The 24,063-nt window shown below is 41.2% G+C and overlaps 1 protein-coding gene across 1 annotated transcript in view; it reads right to left on the reverse strand.

Annotated features, from left to right (window-relative positions):
- Positions 1-427: 427 nt before the first annotated feature.
- The window catches only part of LOC310993859 (major histocompatibility complex class I-related gene protein-like), a gene marked incomplete at both ends in the record, with an annotated part of 45,167 nt that continues 21,531 nt past the window's right edge, over positions 428-24,063 (reverse strand). Inside the window, 3 exons of the mRNA XM_083982342.1 lie at positions 428-762; positions 6,128-6,145; positions 7,125-7,427. Of these exons, the coding sequence (XP_083838468.1) occupies positions 428-762; positions 6,128-6,145; positions 7,125-7,427 (656 nt within the window). The remainder of the gene's footprint in view (positions 763-6,127; positions 6,146-7,124; positions 7,428-24,063) is intronic.

A 24,063-nucleotide genomic window follows, 5' to 3' on the forward strand; every position in this document is an offset into this window, starting at 1 on the left:
TTTCATTTGTAAACTTACTGTTTGCAGGTCTGAATCCTGAAACACAGGACAGATTAGGTAAGTAATTGAATGAAAACACACATGTGCAAGTTTTTAAGAAACACGTTTTCTGCTTTAGCTGTAAAGGTAGAAGACCACCTCTTGACTAACACACTGGCAGAGCAAAAACCCTTTGAATATGTTTTTATGTATTCTCCCTCAGTTGCACCTGCATGGCCTGGCAGTGAAATTATCATAATATATCAACAGTGGAGTAAAAATAGCTTCTTGAAGGTGAGTCTCCATCTCCAGATGATGAATCCAGAGGTGCAGAGAACCAGCAGCAGGACAACAACACCTCCAACAACAGCAGCAGCTGGAAACTCTGAGGGAGGAACTGGAACCAACCACAACAATCACACTTTTTTGGTTAAGAAAGAGTTTGTTTTCAATCTCCATAATCTCTGATGTCACTCTTACCCATGTTGGTCCTGATGTGAGCTTTGTCCAGTTTGGTGACGATGTCGTCCTTCACTCCAGAGAGCTGAAACACACAGTCGTACCTCCTCCAGTCTTCAGCTTTGACTGATGAGACGTCCAGGTCAACACTCATCTGGAAGGATCCATCATGGTTGGGGAGGATCTCTCCTTGGTCCACGTCCTCATGAAGCTCCTCTCCATCTTTGGTCCAGAACATCAGGGCTCTGTGAGGGTAGAAACCTGTAGCGTGGCAGCTGACTGGAGAGGAGGGAGTCTTCTGGAGGAGACACACTGAGGGGGGGACTGGAGAGGGAGGGAGGGAGAGAGAGAGAGAGAGATGTTAGATGTTAGATCCACATGTCACCAGAAACATCTGTGCAAAGATTGTCTGAAAAATGTGATGATGCATTGATGCAATAGTCGTCGAGACACTTCATCCTGACAGCAAATGTGGCTAATAATGCTGACGTTTATTCTTAAGGCCAATCCCACAATGGGTCAATATTTCATTCTTTATTTCAGACCCAAGGGGATCCCATATCACAATAAAAACACAATAAAAAAGAGATACATTACAGTACAACACATTGTATTAATGTAAAAAAACATTTTAAAGAGTATTAAAGCAGAAGTAAGCGGAATGTTTGTGTTAATATAAGTCTTAAATAGTTATATCTTCCGACAGCAATCACTTACATAGAGTGTTTGGACCGAAACACGGGTCTGTCAGTCACTCTGCTCTGCTCTGAGCCGAGGAGAAAACTTCTTGTATACTTCCTTGTATCCTACAACCTTTATCCAATGAGGAGAGAGAACGGCATGAAGGGCTGTGTGTGCAGCCAAGGGATGTGCGTGAATGTGGTGACGTAGGGACGAGGACCAATAGATCCATGACGAGGGCGGGGGCTGCTAACTCCATCGGCTGACAAGAAGTTAGCCAAAACGACCGGATCGCTTACTTCTGCTTTAAGTATTAAAAAAAAGATGTGACTGTGACTCTACCTGTTCTCAGCAGATAGCTCTTCCCATATTGGACAGACAACTTCAGAAATGCAGGACAACGGTGAGTGTAGAGGTCCCTCCTGGATTGTGCCAATTCATCACTTGTTTTCTTTTTGATGATGTCATCTTCAGTTTTCACCCATTTTTGTGTCTGTTGGTCATATGCTACGTCTTCTCCATCATAACCAAGCTGCACAAAACTACTCATCTCCCTGGAATTGTCATCCCATCCACAGCCACTCCTATGCTGGAAGATGTGTCCACCTGGTAGAGAGACGGACAAAAGAGACTTGGAGGTTAGATACATTTGCAAAAACAGGATGTTGATATCTGATAACAGATTCATAGCCCATTTTTACAAACGGTTTGACTGAAAGGGCTTTACGCAGCATTATTACAACATCCTCTCTTTAGACCAGGGTGTCAAATGGCCCTCAGGGTCCAATCCAGCCTGCAGGATGAATTCGCCATGTGTGAAAATTACATAGAAGACAGAAGAGGCATATTGTTGAAATTGCATGTATTTCTCTTGAGAAATTTCAGGTTGTTCATGCTTTTTTTTTTTTAAGTAGGCTATATTTTTGGGGGGCTTTTTTGACTTTAATGTACAGGAGAGTTGAGAGAGAGACAGGAAATGGGAGGCAGAGAGGGGAATGACACGCAGGATAGGGCTGCTCGGAAGTGATGAAACTACAAAGGCATGAACACTAGTGTCAACATAAAAGAGAAAGTCCATGAATTAGAGTCCTGACAAAAATATTTTGTGTCCCTCCCCTGAACATCAGCACAATCCTTGTCACTGCAGTCACGTTATAACAATGGATGCAGTTACACACTGTAACTTACCTTGACCATGGCTGAAGATCTGAGTTAAAGAAGTAAGGTACTGCCGGTTTACTTCAGGCTGAACATCAAAACACTGTGTCCTGTACCACTCCAGATGGTCAGGGTTGTCCTTTAGACGTCATCAATCTGTACAAAAACCATTAAGTCTATGACGTTTGGGAGTCCATTGGACTTAGTGACGAAATACTTCAGGGAGTGTTCCTCTGTGGGACAGACACGGTTATTACAAATCTACAAATGACTCACAAAACCTGGAGTATTAATAGGACACATCTCACTATCTTTATGATATTATGATGATAAGCCACTAACACAAAACATCTTGCATGTGTTGTACGTTTTTGTGTTTTTCCAGATAAAAGGATTCATCATGTCCTGCACTCATTCACTATCAGCATAACATTAGATAATTATATAGATCAGCAAAAAACCTCTGCAGTGTGAGGATTGTTCATACAAAAACAAAGAAACAAGAGAGGATTGACATTGATTGTTTTCTTATTTTCATTGGAAAATTCATACTCATTCTCTGTAGCTTGATTTATGGACATTTTTGTTTGCTCAGTGAAAAATAATTTCCAAAGTCTCTGCTTCTGTAAACTGGTGATTGGTCTCATGTTTCTGTCTGTTTTCTGTCTCCACATCAACATCAGACCAACTCGTCTTCACTCTGAGCTCAGGATAAAACAGCTCCCACGTTGTTTGTCTGAACAGCCGAGACATAGCTATCATAGTAACATCAGGTGTTCTTACCTGGAGATGAAAAGTGGCAGAAGATGAGCAACAACAATAATTTCATCTTGGGCTGAAGGAGATGTAGAGCTGAGGAGCTGGAAATCAACTGCAGTGAAGTTTTGTTTTGGTTCGCTGATGTTTCCTGGTTTATTAACATGAGTATTTCGTTTCTGTCGGTGTGTTCATGTCTTGATGATTCGTGACCAGTGAACAGGAACTTTATTCCAACCAATAAGAATTAATTGTTCTCAGCTCTGACATGTGGGGAACGAGGACCTGCAACATTTTTCATTGGTTGTGTTCTATGTAAATGTAAATGTGTGTTACCTGATCTGCCTGCACTTGTCGAGCTGCTAAAGTCCTGTAACAAAAATCTGTTTAACCTACTTTTGTGACGACCCCTCCCGGCTCCTCCTGTTGTGTCTCACTCTGCTCCTTTTCAGGTCTCTGGAGTGTTGGTGGGTGGAGTCAGAGTTACCTGGCCAATGGGGTGTGGCCTCCAACGGGCATAAAAGGCCCGCCTGCCTGGCTGCAGTGCTCACTCTCTTCCAGCCAGGCCTGCACCACCACAGCCTTTGTCTTTTGTTTGGTTTGCTGCTCACCATCCAACACAAACCACACACATATCCAAGCATCCATGCTTCGCACACACTACTGATCCCTCTCCTACCTCCACACCACATACATTCACCCGTATGTCAGTCATTTTTGTTAAATAAATGGTCAGGTCGGGGCCTAAAGTTGTGTGTTGCCTCCCTTCATGTTGTCTGCCTTGAGCCAGGTCGTAACACTTTTACTTAATTTTAATTTAATTAATTTTATTTATAGTTCAGTGGTGGATGTTTTCAAGTCTGTGGGTGAATCTTTCTCCTCCTTGACATGGATAACATTATGCACCATATTGTACATGTGTTTATGACAGATGTTTGCTGCATTGACCCTCCTCTGTTCTTCAAGAAAACATCTTCATGACATCACATCAGACAGGTGCAGACAGTTTGAACTAGGGGTGGGTATTGCCAAGGACCTCACGATACGATACGCATCACGATACTTGAGTCACGATACGATATTGCGATATCGAAATTTTGCGATATATTGCGATATTCTACATAGTTCACTGAAAAATGTAAAAGGCATTATGCATCTTAAAATCCGAGTTGTATGTACAGATGATAGTGAGAATTTATGGGAGAAACTGAGTCAAAACAATGTAATTCAAATTATCCATGCCATTTTATACAAGTGCAAGTTACAACAACATATTTGCATGTACAACACACTGTCTGAGGTAGCAGTACAGTGACACCTCGCAGACCAGAGGTGCGGAAGTCGTACTGGATTTACGTCTGAAACATGATTTATTATTTGAAAAAAAAAATCGATATTTAAATATTGAATATCGATATCGTATCGCGACATAACGTATCGCGATATATTGCCACATCGATATTTTTGCCCACCCCTAGTTTGAACACACCTGATGACCTCACTGACCTTTCAGATTTTAGAGGAAACATTAAACACATCATGTCAGTAGTGTAACAATCAGTTCCTGTTTGAGCCAGAAATGTATTTTTATTTACCGTACATGTCATGATCTTCAAACCCCTCAATCAGTCACAGAGGAGTGGACTTCTGAAGATTAACTGTATTAGAGAGCTACACATCACATGAAAAATACATTCTATTGTGGCTTTCCTTTGTGGTGTCAAAGCCACATAAGGGGCATGATGGTAGGTGTTACTGTATTATAAGAATGAATACAGAGATGTATCTGTTTGAAAAAATAAAAGTTTACTAAAAGAAAAATCAATTAGTACATCCATCTCTCTGTAGAAAAACTAGCTCTCATCTCAACACTGAAGCTGTCGGTGATGTAATTTAAATACTCCAATTCTAGCACTCTAGACATACAGCAAAAGAACAAAAAATACAAACCATGAAACTGAAACAACCAGGTTTATTGTTTGTGTCCCAACTGATAAAGTGTTTATATGAACTGCAGATGAAGATGTAGATGATTAGCAGACAGATGTAAACTGAATATTGATTTGTCCAGTCCAGTTCAGGGCTATAGCAAATGTTCTTTTCATTTTCCTAATAGAAAAATCATTTAATTCAGCATTTATATCTGAATTTAATTGATCAAATACACATACAGACATTTACAGTTTGAGCTTAGTGAATTAAAAAAAATACAGATATAAAAAAACAGGGACAGAAAATACAGTCCAAACCAAAACTAATGTAATGTAACAGCAGAAAGTGATCTCTAAACACTGAGTGTCCATTACTAAAGTAGATCAACACAGATGATTTACACTCCTGGTTAAAGCAGAAGTAAGCAATCCGGTTGTTTTGGCTAACTTCCTGTCAGCCGATGGAGTTAGCCATTACCACATGCATGCGCATCCCTTGGCTGCACACACAGAGAGGACCGCCCCTTTATGCCGTTCTCTCTCCTCATTGGATAAAGGTTGTAGGATACAAGGAAAGTTTTCTCCTCGGCTTACAGCAGAGCAGAGTGACTGACAGACCCGTGTTTCAGACCAAACACTCTATGTAAGTGATTGCTGTCGGAAGATATAACTATTTAAGACTTATATTAACACAAACATTCCACTTAATTCTGCTTTAAGTTTATGATTCAACACCATTAAGTGAACAGTAACATCACAGTTCACCTACATATTCTTTGGTAACTTTTAACATTAAAAAAGATGTGATCAGTAAAACTGGTTCTGAAGTGAAGCAGTAAACGAGGTGATTAGAATTTAATTCTCTACATTACAATACAGGATGACAGTTTTTTTTTTCTTTTTTCTTTTTTTACATGATAATATTGTACCAGTACAGCTACAGCAGTGCTGCTCTCATCTCCTTCACACCTGCACAGTGATGGTGACATGATGATCAGCTCGAAGCTCCGTCCAATGAAAATGAAGGGTCTGAACCTAGAGACAGAAAAAAGACAAGTAGTTTCATTTGTAATAAAGAAACATGGTATGAAAGACAGACGAATGACAGAATGTTAATGTTCAGACACATTAAAATGATCATATTTCATTTTTCATAAACTTACTGTTTGCTGGTGTGAAGCCTGAAACACAAAGGAACACATTAGATCATTAAAAAAGAACAAAACAAAACAAATCTGATTTTGACTAAGAAATGTTTGTGTATAAATGTGAATTTCTAAGACCAAGGCCCAATCCACAAACACCACCACACCAAAGAGACGCATGAGTGCTGCCATTTTTGCAAATGAGGCTTTCGATTTGAAAATGATGACAAACATTTAATGTTACATTCATGCTTGTGTCCACATATGACCCTGGTCTTTATACAGTACAGTATAAAGAACAGTTATTTAATAACATTAATGAGTATTGCTGATTTGCATGACAGTCCCACATTTCCACATATTTTTGTGTCTGATGCAGCAGATGACTTCTGAAATCTAACTGAAGATCCAGCAGCAGTGAATTAGTTGAAGTTCTTTATCGCTCATCTGATATCAGTGAATTATGATGCATATGATAACGTATAATAGTAGTTCTTATGGGAATATTTCTACCCATGTACCACTCTTTTGTAAGGGATATGAGAAATGTTGTGAGCCTGACTCTAACCAACACACTACATCTGTTGAGGACTGGGTTTGCTCTAGTTTTTCTTTTTTTTGGTAGTCAAATGATCCTAATATATCAGCAGTGGAGTGAAAATAGCTTCATGAGAGTTGAACATCTTTCTCCCTCACCCCTCTTTCTCCGTCTCCAGATGATGAATCCAGAGGTGCAGAGAACCAGCAGCAGGACAACAACACCTCCAACAACAGCAGCAGCTGGAAACTCTGAGGGAGGAACTGGAACCAAAACAAGTTTGTGTTAGTGTAATGCAGGATGAACTTGTTGAATCCACTAGAGGGAGACAGAGTAAACTGAACTGTTCTGGTTTTCCTTCAACACAGTTTGGTTCACGACAGAAACTTTGTTTTCACTTACATGCCACTTTGCCCACACTAATGACAATAAAGACTCAGAGACAGAGAGGACGGTCATCTCTGGTCTCACTCTTACCCATGTTGGTCCTGATCTGAGCTTTGTCCAGTTTGGTGACGATGTCGTCCTTCACTCCAAAGAGCTGAAACACACAGTCGTACCTCCTCCAGTCTTCAGCTTTGACTGATGAGACGTCCAGGTCAACACTCATCTGGAAGGTTCCATCATGGTTGGGGAGGATCTCTCCTTGGTCCACGTCCTCATGAAGCTCCTCTCCATCTTTGGTCCAGAACATCAGGGCTCTGTGAGGGTAGAAACCTGTAGCGTGGCAGCTGACTGGAGAGGAGGGAGTCTTCTGGAGGAGAGACACTGAGGGAAGATCTGGAGAGAGGAAGGAGATGTTGAGATCCACATGTCACCAGAAACATCAAAATATGTGCAAAAATGTCTGAAGGCCAATCCCAGCCTGGTCAATACATTGTAATAATAATAATAATGGATTACATTTATATAGCGCTTTTTTCTACCGTTACCCGATACCCAAAGCGCGTACAGTAACCATTATTCATTCATACACATTCACACCGGTGGTGGTAAACTACGTGTATAGCCACAGCTGCCCTGGGGCAGACTGACGGAAGCGTGTGTGTTGATGTTTAGTTTTAATAGTATCAAACATATTGTGATAATTGTTGTTATTGATCTGCATGAAAAAAATATTTTTGAACACATCATACAGTCCCATAAGAAACTCAGGTCCCGTGACTTTACCTGTTCTCAGCAGGTAGCTCCTTCCATATTGGACAGACAACTTCAGCAATGCTGGACAATTAAAAAGGTAGCTGTCTCCATCTCTCATTTTGAATTCATCACTCAATTTCTCTTTGATGATGTCATCCTCAGATTTCAGCCATGTTCCTGTGTCTGGGTCATATGCCACGCCTTCTCCATCATAACCATACTGCATAAAACTACTCATCTCTCCAGAATCTTCATCCCATTCACAGCCAGCCCTCATTTGTAAGATGTGTCGACCTGGTAGAGAGACGGACAAAAAAAGACTCCAGTTAGAGGCAGGGGTGGACTGGTCATCTGTGTGATCTGAAGAATCACAGAACAGCCGGTAGTCCAGGACGGCCGGTGGCCACCATGCAGTCACTGTGACGGGGTCATCCCTATGTTCCCCTGGTCCTAATTCCGCGCCCGCTTATCCAAAAAGTCAGGAAACATAGGAATAACATTAGTTGTTTTAAAGGGATAGTTCACCCAAAATTTAAATTTCACTAATTTTCTACTCACCCTCATGTCGACTAAGGGTTGGGAGAAATTTCAGAGCCATCTGTGCCTTTTTGGAGTTACAGGGGGGGTCCGTGCAGCACTGCATGTCCATATGATCCGTATTGTTGTAGCTACTCTTTTGGGTCTATTTCCGTAATGGACAATGAGAGCGATGTAATTAAAAAAAAAAAAGAAAGCGGGACACTTCAGCCTTTACAACGATCCCATCTGTGTGTGTCTGTGGCTCCGGACGCCGAGCAGTCAAACGGCTGTCCAATAGAGGGCCGTGTGCTGTCACATGACGCGCTTTGAGCGGCGGTCACATGATCGTTTAAACATGGCTGCTGTATTGCTGGCTGTGGCCGGCTACGAGCGCTACCGTCTTTGCTATCGGCTATCAGGAAACCTCCCATGTATGCGTGAATGTGTGTGAACCTCATGTAATGCCAGGGCTGCACTGTGGCTCTCTGTGAGTGGCTTGCTGCGAGCAGCAGCATGCAGAGCTCGGCAGACAGGCGCTTCTCACAACACCGGCTTCCCACACACAAGATGACTTTTGATTGAAACGGCCACAGTTGTCGGCCCCGATAATCGTAAATATTGAACATGTTTAATACTTACGATTATCGGCGCCAAACGTTTTCCGAGCCGATTGTCGGGAGAATGTTGACTCTTAACACACCACACACTACAAGAGAATCTTATAAGATAATCTTAAGAGCTTAAGATAATCGGGCGGTGTCTGTCCGTGGTCGGAAGGGGGAAAATCGGGGCAAAATCAGCCCGATTATCTTTATGTGTGTGGCAGGCTTAAGTCGACATGAGGATGAGGAGAAAATGGGTGAAATTTGAATTTTGGGTGAACTATCCTTTTAACATCTTTAAACATACACAAGCGTCAGGGTTAGGGGTTAGGGCGAGAACCTTTGTTTTAGTAAGTGGGGAACATGGAACCTTTTTTGCAGGGGTAAGAGGGGAACATAGATACACTCCCCTCGACATTGCACCGTAGTTCTGCATCTTGGTGACTGGTTCCCAGACAGTCGCTGTGATGCACAGCTATGTGCTCCAGGTAACTTTCACTGAAGGAATGCATTTTGTGTCCCTCCCCTGAACATCAGCACAATCCTGAGCTCTGAGCTCAACAGGCAGCTCCTTCTTCCTCATGTTTTTTACTTTAACACTGTAAGCTGTGTGACCTTTCTTTCCAAATCACGTCCAATTGGCCGAATGATCAAGAGAATTGGGAGGAACCTGAACTATTTCATTTTGTCCTTTCAAATAAACTTGCAAAAACTGTCACTGTAGAGGGTTACCTCATAACAAAGGACGCATTGTCACTCACCTTTACCATCACTGAAGATCCAAATGTAACGATGAAGTTGATCAATTAAAATTTGAGGCAGATAATCAAAACACTGTGTCCTGTAAAACCCCAGGTGGGCAGGGTTGTCCTTGAAATAATCTTTCATCCAGCCATGATTTATTTTTACTCTCTTTGTGTTGCTGTCACAGTAAGCCGATGTGATGTCATCAACCTGTGCAAAAGCCATGAACTCGGTGATGTTTGGGAATCCAGCTGATGCAGTGAGGAAAAACTTCAGGGAGTGTTCCTCTGTGGGACAGACCAGGTTATTAGATTACTTTACAACATGATGGATTCAAGAAGAAGAAATGACTCTTATGTCATTGGTTTCTAAAATCCATAAAAGCTAATTATGACTTGATTATATGACACTAACACAAACTGCTCACTGCTACAAATGTGTTGTACGCCTTGGTGTTTTCCAGATAAAAGGATCCACCATGTCCTGCACAGATTCACAATCAGCATAACATTAGATATTGGCATCATATATACAGATATAAAGTCTGTTTGTGGGGATTATCATCCATACACGAACAAAGAAACAAGATAGATCATTGATCATTTCCTTATTGTCTCATGTTTCTGTCTGCTTTCTGTCTCCACAGGATAAAACAGCTCCCATGTTTGTCTAAACACCCAGAGGCAGAAATCCCTAATTTGTTTGTCTGTACTGAACTGTTACATACTCAGGTGGACTGTTGCTGCTGCTGCAACAGAGAGATGAAAGATTTAAAATGTTTCTTACCTGGAGAAGAAAGGTGGCAGAAGACGAGCAACAACAATAATTTCATCTTGGACTGAAGAAGTCGTAGAGCTGAGGAGCTGGAAGTCACCTGCAGTGAATCTTGTCTTTGTTTCACTGATGTTTCCTGGTTCATTAAAGTTTGATTTATGTGGGTGTGTTCATGCGAACAAAGACGTTCAAATTAAAATGTTGTTGTTGTAATGTTTGTTTCTCTCAGCTCTGACATCTGTGGAACGTGGAACTGGAACATTTTTTTTATTGACTGTGTTTTATGTAAATGTAAATGTGTGCTACCTGTTACCCTTGCTGATCTGCACTTGTCAACCTGCTAAAGTTTAAAACATACTGCGTTACTTAATACAAACATTTTTCCACAAATGAAGTGTTGTTGTGAGCTCGAACAGGCAGCCGACTCAACCTGACACATGACATGCTCCACTCAGTCACACACACCCCTTCCAATCTGGTGCTCTATTTAAACTGGGAAATTTACCCATCATCCTCTTTGCCTGTCAGTGACACTGCTGCCTTGCAAACAGCCCACTGCATTGTTTCTGCCCCAGCATCCACCTGCAGGCTCCAGGGGTTAAGATATTCCCTCATCACCCCCATTTACTTATAATATCCTATTCTCAGGGAGCAATGAGGTCGGAGCCTTAATGCATGGGCTACTGAACTGTCGTAAAGAAGCAAATACAGAGACCATCACAAAATACTGTTCAAATCATTTTCATATGTTTTTAGCCTTTCATCACAGACTCTCTCTTCCTTTCTGCTGTAATTAAAACCTGTTAAACCTGCTTCTGTTTTTGGTTTACTTTCCCTCTTGTTTAAAATGGAGTGGAGTGACTTGTATTAGCCTAAACACTTGTTTATGTCTACTTTTCATTTATTGTCATTGTGCTGATTAAACTCACAGTTAAAATCACAGTAACTTTTGCAAACATTTGCAGACTTCATTGAAAAGTCAGCATCAAAACAGATTTATCTTGCACTGTCTCGCACGTTCCTCCTCACTTGTATGTAAGTTTGTGTAAATGATTGTATGTGGGTCAACTGTAGAAACAGAATTGCCCTATGTGTACTAGGAGCCGTGTGTAAGTCTGTGTGTTTGGTTTGTGGATGTGAACACTGCAGTGGTGCGTGGGTAGGGGTGTGTCACTGTGGGCGTGTGATCCGTGGTTACTTGTGATTGCACTCACCTGGTCTCATTAGTTGGCATTTGAACATGGCGTGGGGCGAGCCACGGGGGTGAAATTTTCTGTTGACCGCTGCGCTATCACATCACATTGTGCTTCCCTTATTAACCTTTTGTAAGCAGTTGGAGCTTCTGTGTTGCCGTGATATGGAAATAAAGGTGCTTCGAGAGCAAGAGTAAAGCGAAGTGTGCGCATCAACAATTTCTCCCGTGTTCAGCTCACCGCGGCTGATTGTTTTTTATTGGTCTCAGTTAGCTGTATTACTATGGGATAAATCAACCCAACTCACGTTTTGATTTTGACCTTTATTTATCAATCACAGGAGTATGATGAACATTCCTACTGGAGTCTTGTGTTCATGTTATTATGAGCTATTAGAGCCTGCAGTGAGCCTCTGTTTTTAAATCCACTGCCTCAATCTCATATGTATACTGTATCTGCAGGCTAACATGGAACATCTGGCTTGGCAGGCAGCATCTGGATCCACCTGCTTTACCAATAGCAATCAGTTGGTAATCTCTCTGCCTGGATGGACTGGACACATGAACTGTGTCCCTTTGACCTGTCATTCCAAAGAACATGGTTTCAATCACTGCATTAAGTGTCTACAAATTTATCTATAGCCTGTGACATCATTTATCTACCAGAAACATCTATACTGTTGCATTAATGAAATTAAATATAAGTGATACAATGACAAAATAAAGGAGAACTCTTGTAAATCACATATTTCATTGATATAAAATTAAAGGAATAAATGGCTCAGCAAACCACTCTGAAAATCCGTTATATAAAGTTATATAATCCAGAACTGTATGTTTATATATGTTTAATATAAAGAATATGGTCATAATCTCAATTGATTTCATGATGTCACAGGGAAGATGACCTTTGACCTTTGGGGTGTACAGCGTCATTGTAAGAGCCATAATGGATATATAAGAGCTATAATTTATGGATAAATGAAAATTAAGTCGTTTCTTAAGTTTGTGAATTTCATAGTTTGTATTTTTAGGCTATATGCATTATATGTTTAAAATGCTCCTTTGATTTGAGTATTTAAATGACGTCACCGACAGCTAAAGTGTTCAGAAAAGAGCAGCGACGAGAAAGGGAGCACATAGTTCTTCTAGAATGATGCAATGGATGTAATTGCATTTCTTTGAGTTAACTTTTATTTTTTGAAACGGATACATCTTTTTTTTCATTCTGGTAAGAACACCTACCTTTCTTGCCTCTTATGCAGCTTTGACACCACAAGGGAAAGCCACAATAGTTATTAGTTCATTTTGTCCTTATAGTATTTAAGTTACATTTGGTAAATGAAATTCATTTACACAATTAGCGTACATGTATACATTCATGAGTTTCCTGAGTGACTGTTAAGCATCAGACCATTTCATTCATCAGTTACATCAAAGACACAGATATACATTTACAGTTTGAACAGAGACAGAAAATAGAAACCAAAAAATAACATGCATGTACTGAAACAACAGAAAATGACCTGTTCAGATTAAGTGTGTGTTACTAAAGTTGATCAACATTCCCTGGTCAAATGAATGATTTCATACATTACAGGAGTGTTGCTCTCATCTCCTTCACAGCTGCACAGTATCGCTGACCTGATGAAATGACTGTGATCTGTTCAAAGCTGAATCCAATGAAAATGAAGGATAACAAAGGGACATTGCATGAAAGACAGAACTGGACATTAATCACTGAATGTTGATGTTCAGACACTCATTTTTCATAAACTTACTGTTTGCAGATGCGAAGCCTGAAACACAGAGGACAGACAAGGTAAGTCATTGAAAAAAAAGAAGAAATACATCATGAAAACATACATAAGGGAAGTTCAAACAACTTGTTCTTTCTTGTTCTGCTTTCTAGCTTTTCTTGAAATTCTGTAGACGCCCAAATCACCACCAAACAAGCTGGCTGCCTTCTCCTTCCTGTTTATCAGCCTAGAATAAAACTGATGATGTCACGGTTCCCAGGGAAGAACCAACTTTTCAGGTTTTTAACCTGTTGTTTTTTTTGGTTTGAACGTCCCGGCCGGTTCAAAATTTGGTTTGTGAAACCCCTACCTCAGGACTGGCACTCAAATTATCATTATATATCAACAGTCAAAATAGTGCAGCAATGTGGAGAGGGCCCGGGCGGGGATTGAACCCACACCTCCCGGGTAATAGTCATGCGCGCTTGCCAGTCACCCAAGGGGACATACCCTTGGCCATGTAGCCAGGGCACATCATCAATTGGAGGCATAGTGACAGGACCACCACTGTCACAATTGCTTTATGATAGAAAAAATGTCTTTGTCCCTCACCCCTGTGTCTCCATCTCCAGATGATGAATCCAGAGGTGCAGAGAACCAGCAGCAGGACAACAACACCTCCAACAACAGCAGCAGCTGGAAACTCTGAGGGAGGAACTGGAACCAAAACAACAATCACAGTTTGTGGTTAAGAAAGAGGTGTGAGTTTCCTCAATCTCCATCATCTCTGATGTCACTCTTACCCATGTTGGTCCTGATCTGAGCTTTGTCCAGTTTGGTGACGATGTCGTCCTTCACTCCAGAGAGCTGAAACACACAGTCGTAGCTCCTCCAGTCTTCAGCTTTGACTGATGAGACGTCCAGGTCAACACTCATCTGGAAGGATCCATCATGGTTGGGGAGGATCTCTCCTTGGTCCACGTCCTCATAAAGCTCCTCTTCATCTTTGGTCCAGAACAACACAGCTTTGTCTGGGTAGAAACCTGTAGCGTGGCAGCTGACTGGAGAGGAGGGAGTCTTCTGGAGAAGAGACACTGAGGGAAGATCTGGAGAGAGGGAGTAGGGGATAAAATTTGAATGTCTGTAAATGTGTCAATCGCATATTTGCTGAGATATTTCAACCTGGACCAAATTGAAGGGTCAACTGACCAACACAGAGGTTCATAACGCTATAACGCTACTAAAAATATGGACTCTGCATACCAAAAGAAACTACATCAGGTCATGTGACTCTACCTGTTCTCAGCAGAAAGTTTTTCCCATAGCTCATGAACATCTTCTGCCACAAGGGACAAGTCTGAATGTAAAGGTTCACATGGAATTTAAATAATTCGAATTGAGCATCCCATTCATCTTTGATGTGCACCGGTGGTTTCACAGCGACCCATCTCAAGTTCTCTGTGTCCAGAGTTAAGAAGTCTTCTCCATCATAACCAACCCGGACGACACTATTAACCTCTTCAATCTCTTCATGAAATTCACACCCACTCATCACCTGAAAAATGTGGCCATCTGAAAGACAGTCAAAGAATTACAACTGATGGATTTGAAAAATGAATATGAATTTTTTTTTTAATTATCATAATTATCTATAATTACACTGCAACCTTACCTACCTTCAAATTGTTTGAGTGGCAAAACATCACGAGCAGCTTTATAGATTAAAGGCACATAAAAAGCACACTCTTCATTGTACCGCTTCAGCACCTCAGGGTGGTCTTCATACATTTCTTTTGCCCACTCCTGTCTTGTCTCCACCCTCGTCTTGCTGTCACAGTAACCTGTGGTGACGCCATTCACCTGTAAAACAATCGTAATCCCAGGCAAGTTTGGGAATCCGGATGATGCAGTGATGAGATACTACAGACTGTGATGCACTGTGGGACAAACAGGATGTTCAATATGACATCTTCACTTCCCTTCTGCAAAGGTAAAATATGTACATATGAAATATCCCTAGAGTAAAAAACACATGTTATATATAAAATATATAAACCTCTTACAGTAGAAACTGGAACCATTTCTAGACCATATATAATCTCTAGCTTGCATATGTATTTTTCATAAATGTGTGTTGTGTTTGTGGCAGATGTTGATGCCTTGATGACAGAGACATGGGACTCTCATTTAAATCTCTGTGTCTGAAGTTCAAACCAACATTTTAATAAGCAGGCAATGAAGCACTTCCAGCTCGTCTGCAACCTGTGCACATGTTCAGAGCATTCATGTGCGTTCTAGGAGCGCGTACTTTCAGCGCTGCCGAAACCTATTTTCAGATTTACCCAGCAACAAGAAATACTATTTTTCGATTGGCTGAAGGTTGTTAATTCAAGACAGCTGAATGGATGGACTAAGCAGAGCAAAACCAGTTTAAAAACATTGTCATAAACATGCACACTTCTGAATGTAACTGCTTCAAAAAATAATCCTAAAATTGTTGATGATGTGTGATTATGCTCTATGTGACTGCTGTGTGATTTGTATTATTGTGATTCATGCGACTGTTATGTGACTCCGGTTTGATTTGATGTGCTCTCAAGGACACTGGAAACGAGGGTTTACCCCCAATGACCCTTGAGATCTAAATAAAGGTTAAAGAAAAAGAAAGAATCTGCCTTTGCATCGATCATTCGTAGATTAGCCAACTAATTACTGCTAATTGGTGCGAGCGCGTGAAGTCACATACACACAACATATTTCTAGGTCAGAAACTAATATTTTGGACCTATCCTAAATTTTGACTAGTATAGATACCACTGAAGTTTGAATTATTTTTGTTGTGTCATTATGTGTCATTAAGTGTCACCATCTTTCCTTCACTAATGTTAGGATCCACACCACTGTCACTGTTCTTCATTTATCCATCAGTGATGACTTATTTTTGTTCATACTGAACCACAAGAAGATACTTTAGTGTTGGAACATGAGCAACATAGATATATTTTTTTGGTTTGGTCTCAGTTTTTAGTTTTTAATCTCACTCTTACAATTTACCCCAGGTTGTGTTACAACCGACCCTGGTAGTGGGGTAGGTTGTAGTGGCACTCCTTGCATTTGACATCAAACAGTGAATTCTGTGATTTCTGTGTGAGGACAAATGCGGGTACTCATCCCCGGTCTCCCCATACATATTTGATGATAATGTAAACTCTTCTATGGTAACATCATCCTTGATATACCATAGGCCTACAGTATGTTTCATTATAGTTAAAATACCCTTTTTTTGTCTTTTTTTGTATAGGCTAAGTGAAACTACATCAGGAACAAAATACAGTTAAAACAAATGTTAAAAAGTTGATGTGATCCTACCTGTTGAAGAAACGTGACAGCAAAGAAGCAACACACACAACTTTTTCATCTTTCTTTGATGAAGAGGTTCAGCTGAAGGACCGAGCTCGGCCTGTCCTCCGCCCATCGCTTCTTCCTGGTGGATGAAGAAACAAACGCTTGGCTCTTGTAGCCTGTCCACAGTATCTGCTGTAACTTGAAGGACAGGGAGCCTATTGAAATAATACATGTGGATCAGTGATGAATGATCATGTGATTTGTTTATGGTTTAACTTCCCCTGGCAACTGAAACTAAATTTAGTCAAAACACCAATGATCCAAATAGAGAGAGAGAGAGAGAGAGAGAGAGAGAGAGAGAGAGAGAGAGAGAGAGAGAGAGAGAAATATGAGACAGTGGTTCTCACTGATCTGTCAGATATTTTTTCTCAGGGTTTCATGTTCACAGATGTTATTTTAAAGCCCCATTGTGTAACTTATTTGGCTTTTTATTAGCAAAAATCAAATATTGCTTTCATAAATACATATTTCACTGAAGTGGAATCACACCCGCATACAATTGAAAGCTTTCTGGTACCTTAGAATGAGTTGTTACAAGTCGTTACAAATACATAAGTGGGCGACGCACCGAACCGAGGCGGCCATGTTGCATCGCCATTTTTTACGTTGAGTGGCAGCGTGACCGTAGGTAACCACGGAAACTCAGCGGAGCTGTGGGCTCGGCCTGTTAAAACTGTCACCACTGTGTAGTGTGAGGAAGGACGGAGGCACTGGTGTTGCATTCAGGTGCAGTCAGGCAGACGGCCGTCAGCAAACCAAGCGGATGTCATTTTACTTGATGAGAGAAAGACGGTAAAACGTGGGTCAGGTAAACAATACGACATCACCATGACAACATATTGTCAGGCCTGTATTGTTTTGCCTCGTGCTGGCGGACCACTTGTTTATCCTGTTACATGCAGCGTCTGTTGTCTGTCTGACGTCTGCCCGATTTCACGTGAATGCAACATCAAGAATATGTTCAGATATGCAACCGCACCACTAGATGGGGGAATTCCTACATTTATACCTCACATGTTAAACATTTTGAGTCACTTAGTCCATAGAACTATGATACTATATATAGATTGTAGCCTAATTTTGAACTGTGTGTATCAATCTATTCAGTGTGTTAGGGTTAGGGTGTCATCAGCTATAGCCGGTGCATATTCTCATTTGTCCAGGTCATAGTATTTCAAAGGAGGTTAAATCGAAAGCAACTGGACTTAGTTGTTTGTCTAGGAATACGTTTCACCTCTCATCCAAGAGGCTTCATCAGTTCATGTACGCAGCTAACCAGGCTGGGACTGGTCCAACTATCTGGTGTGGAGACTCACTATTTAACCTCTTGTGTGGGCGTTTCACAAGGGTGATGATGTCACTGGTTCCCTTTTGTGCTCCAAGTGCCAACGACAGTCGTTGGAGTGACAGTCGTTGGTGGGAAGTTGGTTTCGACTTCGTTAGTGCCCTATTGTGTTCTAACGACAGTCGTTGGAGTCACTTGCCACTTGTGAACAGTGGTTGTTCTTTGAGGCTAGATGGTTGAGTCTCCTGGGAAGGGATGAAAGGGCAGCATTGTAAATTGGAGATAGGTGGTGTCTCAGACCTCCTCCCCTGTTGAGGGACGGTTTTTCTACTTTTACAAAAATGGCTTCTTTAACTCCTCTTTCAAACCATCTGTCCTCTCTGTCTAGGATTTGGACATTGCTGTCCTCAAAGGAGTGGGCTTTCTCCTTGAGATGTAAATGAACAGCAGAGTCCAGTCCTGAGGAGTTTGCTCTCCTGTGTTGGGCCATGCGTTTATGCAGTGGTTGTTTTGTTTCTCCAATGTAGAGGTCTTTGCATTCCTCGTTGCATTGGACTGCATACACCAGATTGCTTTTGTGGGTGTGTGGTGTTCTGTCCTTGGGATGTACCAGTCTCTGTCTGAGTGTGTTGCTGGGTTTGAAATACACAGGGATACGGTGTTTGTTAAAGATCCTCCTGAGTTTTTCTGATACTCCAGACACATATGGAATGACTATGTTTTTTCTCTTGTTTTGTCTTTCTTTCTCAACCACTTTGCTGGTTTTCTTTCTGGAAGCAGCTGCAGTTTTCACAAAGGTCCAGTTAGGGTAACCACAAGTTGTGAGGGCGCCTCTCAGGTGCTTGTGTACACAAACAAACAAGCAAACAAAACAACCACTGCATAAACGCATGGCCCAACACAGGAGAGCAAACTCCTCAGGACTGGACTCTGCTGTTCATTTACATCTCAAGGAGAAAGCCCACTCCTTTGAGGACAGCAATGTCCAAATCCTAGACAGAGAGGACAGATGGTTTGAAAGAGGAGTTAAAGAAGCCATTTTTGTAAAAGTAGAAAAACCGTCCCTCAACAGGGGAGGAGGTCTGAGACACCACCTATCTCCAATTTACAATGCTGCCCTTTCATCCCTTCCCAGGAGACTCAACCATCTAGCCTCAAAGAACAACCACTGTTCACAAGTGGCAAGTGACTCCAACGACTGTCGTTAGAACACAATAGGGCACTAACGAAGTCGAAACCAACTTCCCACCAACGACTGTCACTCCAACGACTGTCGTTGGCACTTGGAGCACAAAAGGGAACCAGTGACATCATCACCCTTGTGAAACGCCCACACAAGAGGTTAAATAGTGAGTCTCCACACCAGATAGTTGGACCAGTCCCAGCCTGGTTAGCTGCGTACATGAACTGATGAAGCCTCTTGGATGAGAGGTGAAACGTCTTCCTAGACAAACAACTAAGTCCAGTTGCTTTCGATTTAACCTCCTTTGAAAAAAAAAAAAAAGTCATCAGCTATAGTACAGTTTCTCTCCTGAAGCCTCCTTCATCACGTGATGTTTAAGGTTATGTAGGTTAAACTGTGGTGACCCTACACTGGTCCAACAAAAAGGCCCAAATTTGTACTGATGGCTAGACTTTCGCTTCATTTCCAAGCCTCAACTGTATGCTTACAGCAAATTGTAAACAACCAAAAAATGAAATACAAATCAAGCACAATTACCATGTGCACCTCTTGAACACAGTGTAAATAGCTCTGACCATGCAGGCTACCATCACTTCCTACTTCTATGTCATCTACAAAACCAACCAGACGACTCTGGTGAGTTACAGTAAACTATTTGATTTGTAAATTTGAAATAAAGTGAAAATTATTTGAGATTTTTCTTTGTAACTCAGGTTTATGCATAAAAAGTAGATAACCATTATTTGAGTGGAACGAATCCTGGCTAATGAATTATAGTAAGGAAAGATAGGAACTTGTCAATGACAGAAATAAAGATCTTGCTTCAGTTGAACAGTAAAAGTGAGGAGCTGTCTCTTTGTGGTGACTTTGAAGATTATGCCGCTCTCTAGTGGCCACACGAGCAAAAACATGTGAGACACAATGATTGACTGAGCTCAGACTGACACCTTAGACAAGGTTTTATTGTTTGTGTCCCAACTGATAAAGTGTTTATACAGTATGAACTACAGATGAAGATGTTAAATTGACGTAATTGATGAAAAACTTTTTTTTAACCATTTGTGCTACATCTGTGTTTTTTTTCTCCTTCAGCCCTGATTTCAGTGAGTTTACTGTTTGAGCAGATGACAGGTTTTCAGGACTCTGGTTCCACAGGTCAGTTTATATTATGATTGTTGATATATGAACAGTAACATCACAGTTCACCTATATATCATTTGGTAACTTTTAACATAAAAAAGATTTGATTAGTAAAACTGGTTCTGAAGTGAAGCAGTAAAACCTCAGAGGAGAGATTAATTCTCTACATTACAATACAGGATGACAGTTTTGACTGATTGTCAGTGGTTTGATCAATACAGATTGTTTTACCTATACCTATGATAATATTGTACCAGTACAGTACAGCAGTGCTGCTCTCATCTCCTTGATGGTCAGTTTGAAGATGAATCTGAAGGGTCTGAACCTAGTGACAGAAAAGAGATAAGTCGTTTCATTTCTAATTAAGAAACATGGTATGAAAGACAGACCTGGACTTTAATGACTTCATTTTAATCTTCAGACACATTAAAATGATCATATTTCATTTTTCATAAACTTACTGTTTGCTGGTGTGAAGCCTGAAACACAGAGAACAGATTAGATCATTAATAGTAATAATGAATAACTTATAACCTGTTCTCAATAGAATTTTTTTTGAATGAATGAGAAATGAATGAGAAATGTTGTGAGTCTATAATTCTAACCAACACACTACATCTGTTGAGGACTGTTTGCTCCTGTTGTCAATTGGCAGTCAAACGATCATAATATGGAGTCAAAATAGCTTCATGAAAGTAAAAACGTCTTTGTCCCTCACCCCCCTTTCTCTGTTTCCAGATGAAGAATCCAGAGGTGCAGAGAAGCAGCAGCAGCAGGACAACAACGCCTCCAACAACAGCAGCAAATAAGGAAGGAGCTGGAATCAAAACAACAAGTTTGTGTTTTAAAGGGGAACTATACAAGTCAAGTTCCACTGTTTTGATATAACCCTCTCGGCCGCATGTGCATTTATTTCCAACATAGCTGACAAGAAAGCAATCCATGCAGTGGTACATAACTGTATTTATCATAAACAATGTTATGATGTGTATATTTGTGTAGAGATTACGGGTTTCAAGAGATTACGGGTTACGGGGCGCGTTACGTTTGTGTGCCGGTGCCGCAGAGACGAGAGCTGGGACACCGGGTTGGGGTCTCTGATCTTACAAGGTTGGTTTTCAGCCAGGAGACGCTAGGTGTACACTCACAATTACTCAGTTTAATTGGTAAAAATGTAGCATAGTTCCCCTTTAAAGTGTAACTTTGCAAGTCTGGTCACTTTTTCACTGTTTTGCTAACCCCCTCCCACCTGGACATGTGCATTTGTTTTCAACAAAAAAGGCGATAAGGCCATCTATGGAGCAGTGGATAACGTTAAAGATCATATACGTTGTGTATATTTGTGTAGTCTTATCTGTCATAAACAAGAGATTACAGGTTATGGGGTGCGTTTGTGTTGTTGTTCTGTCTAGACAAGAGCTGGGTCACTGGGTCGGAGGCTCTGATCTTACAAAGTTTGTTTACAAGCAACAAGTGACAGAACTTGGAAGGCAGGGAGTCTCCATTCTCTACGTTACAAGTCATTTAACCATCACACTTCCACTGAGACTGTTTAATTGAGGTAAAAATCTTGCATAGTCTCACTTTTTAACACAGGATGGAGAAGATCATGTTTAATCCACTAGAGGGAGACAAAGTAAACTGAACTGTTACAGAGACTTTGATTTTCAATTACATGTCACTACCAATGACAATAAGACCAAAGAAAGAGAGGACGGTCATCTCTGATGTCTCTCTTACCCATGTTGGTCCTGATGTGAGCTTTGTGCAGTTTGGTGACGATGTCGTCCTTCACTCCAGAGAGCTGAAACACACAGTCGTACCTCCTCCAGTCTTCAGCTTTGACTGATGAGACGTCCAGGTCAACACTCATCTGGAAGGATCCATCATGGTTGGGGAGGATCTCTCCTTGGTCCACGTCCTCATGAAGCTCCTCTCCATCTTTGGTCCAGAACATCAGGACTCTGTGAGGGTAGAAACCTGTAGCGTGGCAGCTGACTGGAGAGGAGGGAGTCTTCTGGAGGAGACACACTGAGGGGGGGACTGGAGAGAGGGAGGAGATGTTGAGATCCACATGTCACCAGAAACATCAACATCTGTGCTAAAATCTCCCATGATGCATTGATACAGGAGTTGTTGAGACATTTCACGTTGACAGCAAACGTGGCTAAAATTGGTACCATTTAATCTGAAGGCCAATTGGTCAATACAGTGTGTCGGTGTTAAAGTATTAAATACACATTGTTGATAATTAGTGTGACAGTCACACTATTGTTCTTCTGTTCGGCCATTTTCTTCCGCCTTTTTACGGTTTTAAACTAGTCCTTCATACTTCAGCCATTCTTTCAACAATTCATATATCAAAACGTGCAGCTTTTTTTTTTAACTTTATCGGCATTACTTTTCTCTTTTTAATTATTTATACTTTTTTTTTTTTTTTTTTTTATTAAGTATATTTTTTTGGGCATTTATGCCTTTATGGATAGTACAGTTCAGACAGACAGGAAACGGGGAGGCAGAGAGAGGGGGAATGACATGCAGTAAATGGCGCCCGACACGGGACTCGAACCAGGGCCGACTGCAGCGAGGACTGTGCCTCTATACATGGGGCGCCCGCTCTAACCACTACGCCACGCGACGCCCCATTATTTATACTTTTTAAAATATTTAACTTTTTCTGCAAATTAAACTCTAGACAAATTGTTTTCTCCAGTTTTGTAGCCACACTTGTCTTCTGGCTAAAATTCTGGTCAAAAATGCAAAGAGACTTAGATAATAATTTAAAATATTTTTTAAATGCAGCCAGGGAGCTCTCTGCTCTCATTCAGCCCAATGCATTTTTTTCAGAGCAGCAGTAGAAGGAGCTCAACTTTGTAGCTTCTCAACAACTCTGTCTGTAGTCCAGTTGGTAAGGTGGCCGCTTGCCAACCCCAAGGTCACTAGTTCGAATCCAGGCTGAGCAATCTTGTTATGTGATGTTGAATTCTGCTCCCCTCCCCCTCCCTCGATTGGTTACAGGTGTTCGTTAAGGGACGCATTAATTGCTTCTGCCACCGTTTGCAGCACATCATCACATTACAATGGCAACATGCTTATGTCTGTGCTCTCTGTGGTGAAGTGGCAGAGTAAAGGTTTCTTGATCATGAGGTCATGGGTTCGATTCCTGCCTTATTCATGTTGTACTTTCTGCTAGAGACTTCATTCAAATTCTTTTTTAAGCATCATTGAAAAATCTCACATTCATCAAAGTCTCAACCTCCACTTCATCAGAAGTGTTGGAATGGCCTAGTGGATAAGGTCCCTGCCATCCAACCACAAGGTCACAGGTTCAAATCCCACCTGAGCAATACCACTTGATCTGGTCACATGATCAAACTTGATAATGCATGTGCGCCCCCACCTATTCTCTTTACCTCTTTCAATCTTGGTTTGTGTTAACATGTTTCTTGTTTATACCACTGCACTAAGATTGATTTGCACTGGAACTACAGCTTTGGGCTTGTTAACTTCAGAGTGAGACAGAGTGCAGTTCATCAACAGACAACAGTCTCTGCAACTGTGTGTACACTGTGGCCTAGAGGCAGAGTGAAAGTCTGCTGACCATGAGGTTGTGGGTTCGATACCTACCTTGGTCAACCATTTGTATGGTGATCACTGCTTGCACTATTTGCTAATTCTGCAACAGCGTTCAGC

This window comes from Trachurus trachurus, assembly GCF_905171665.1.
Source record: "Trachurus trachurus genome assembly, chromosome: 11".
Lineage (NCBI taxonomy): Eukaryota > Metazoa > Chordata > Actinopteri > Carangiformes > Carangidae > Trachurus > Trachurus trachurus.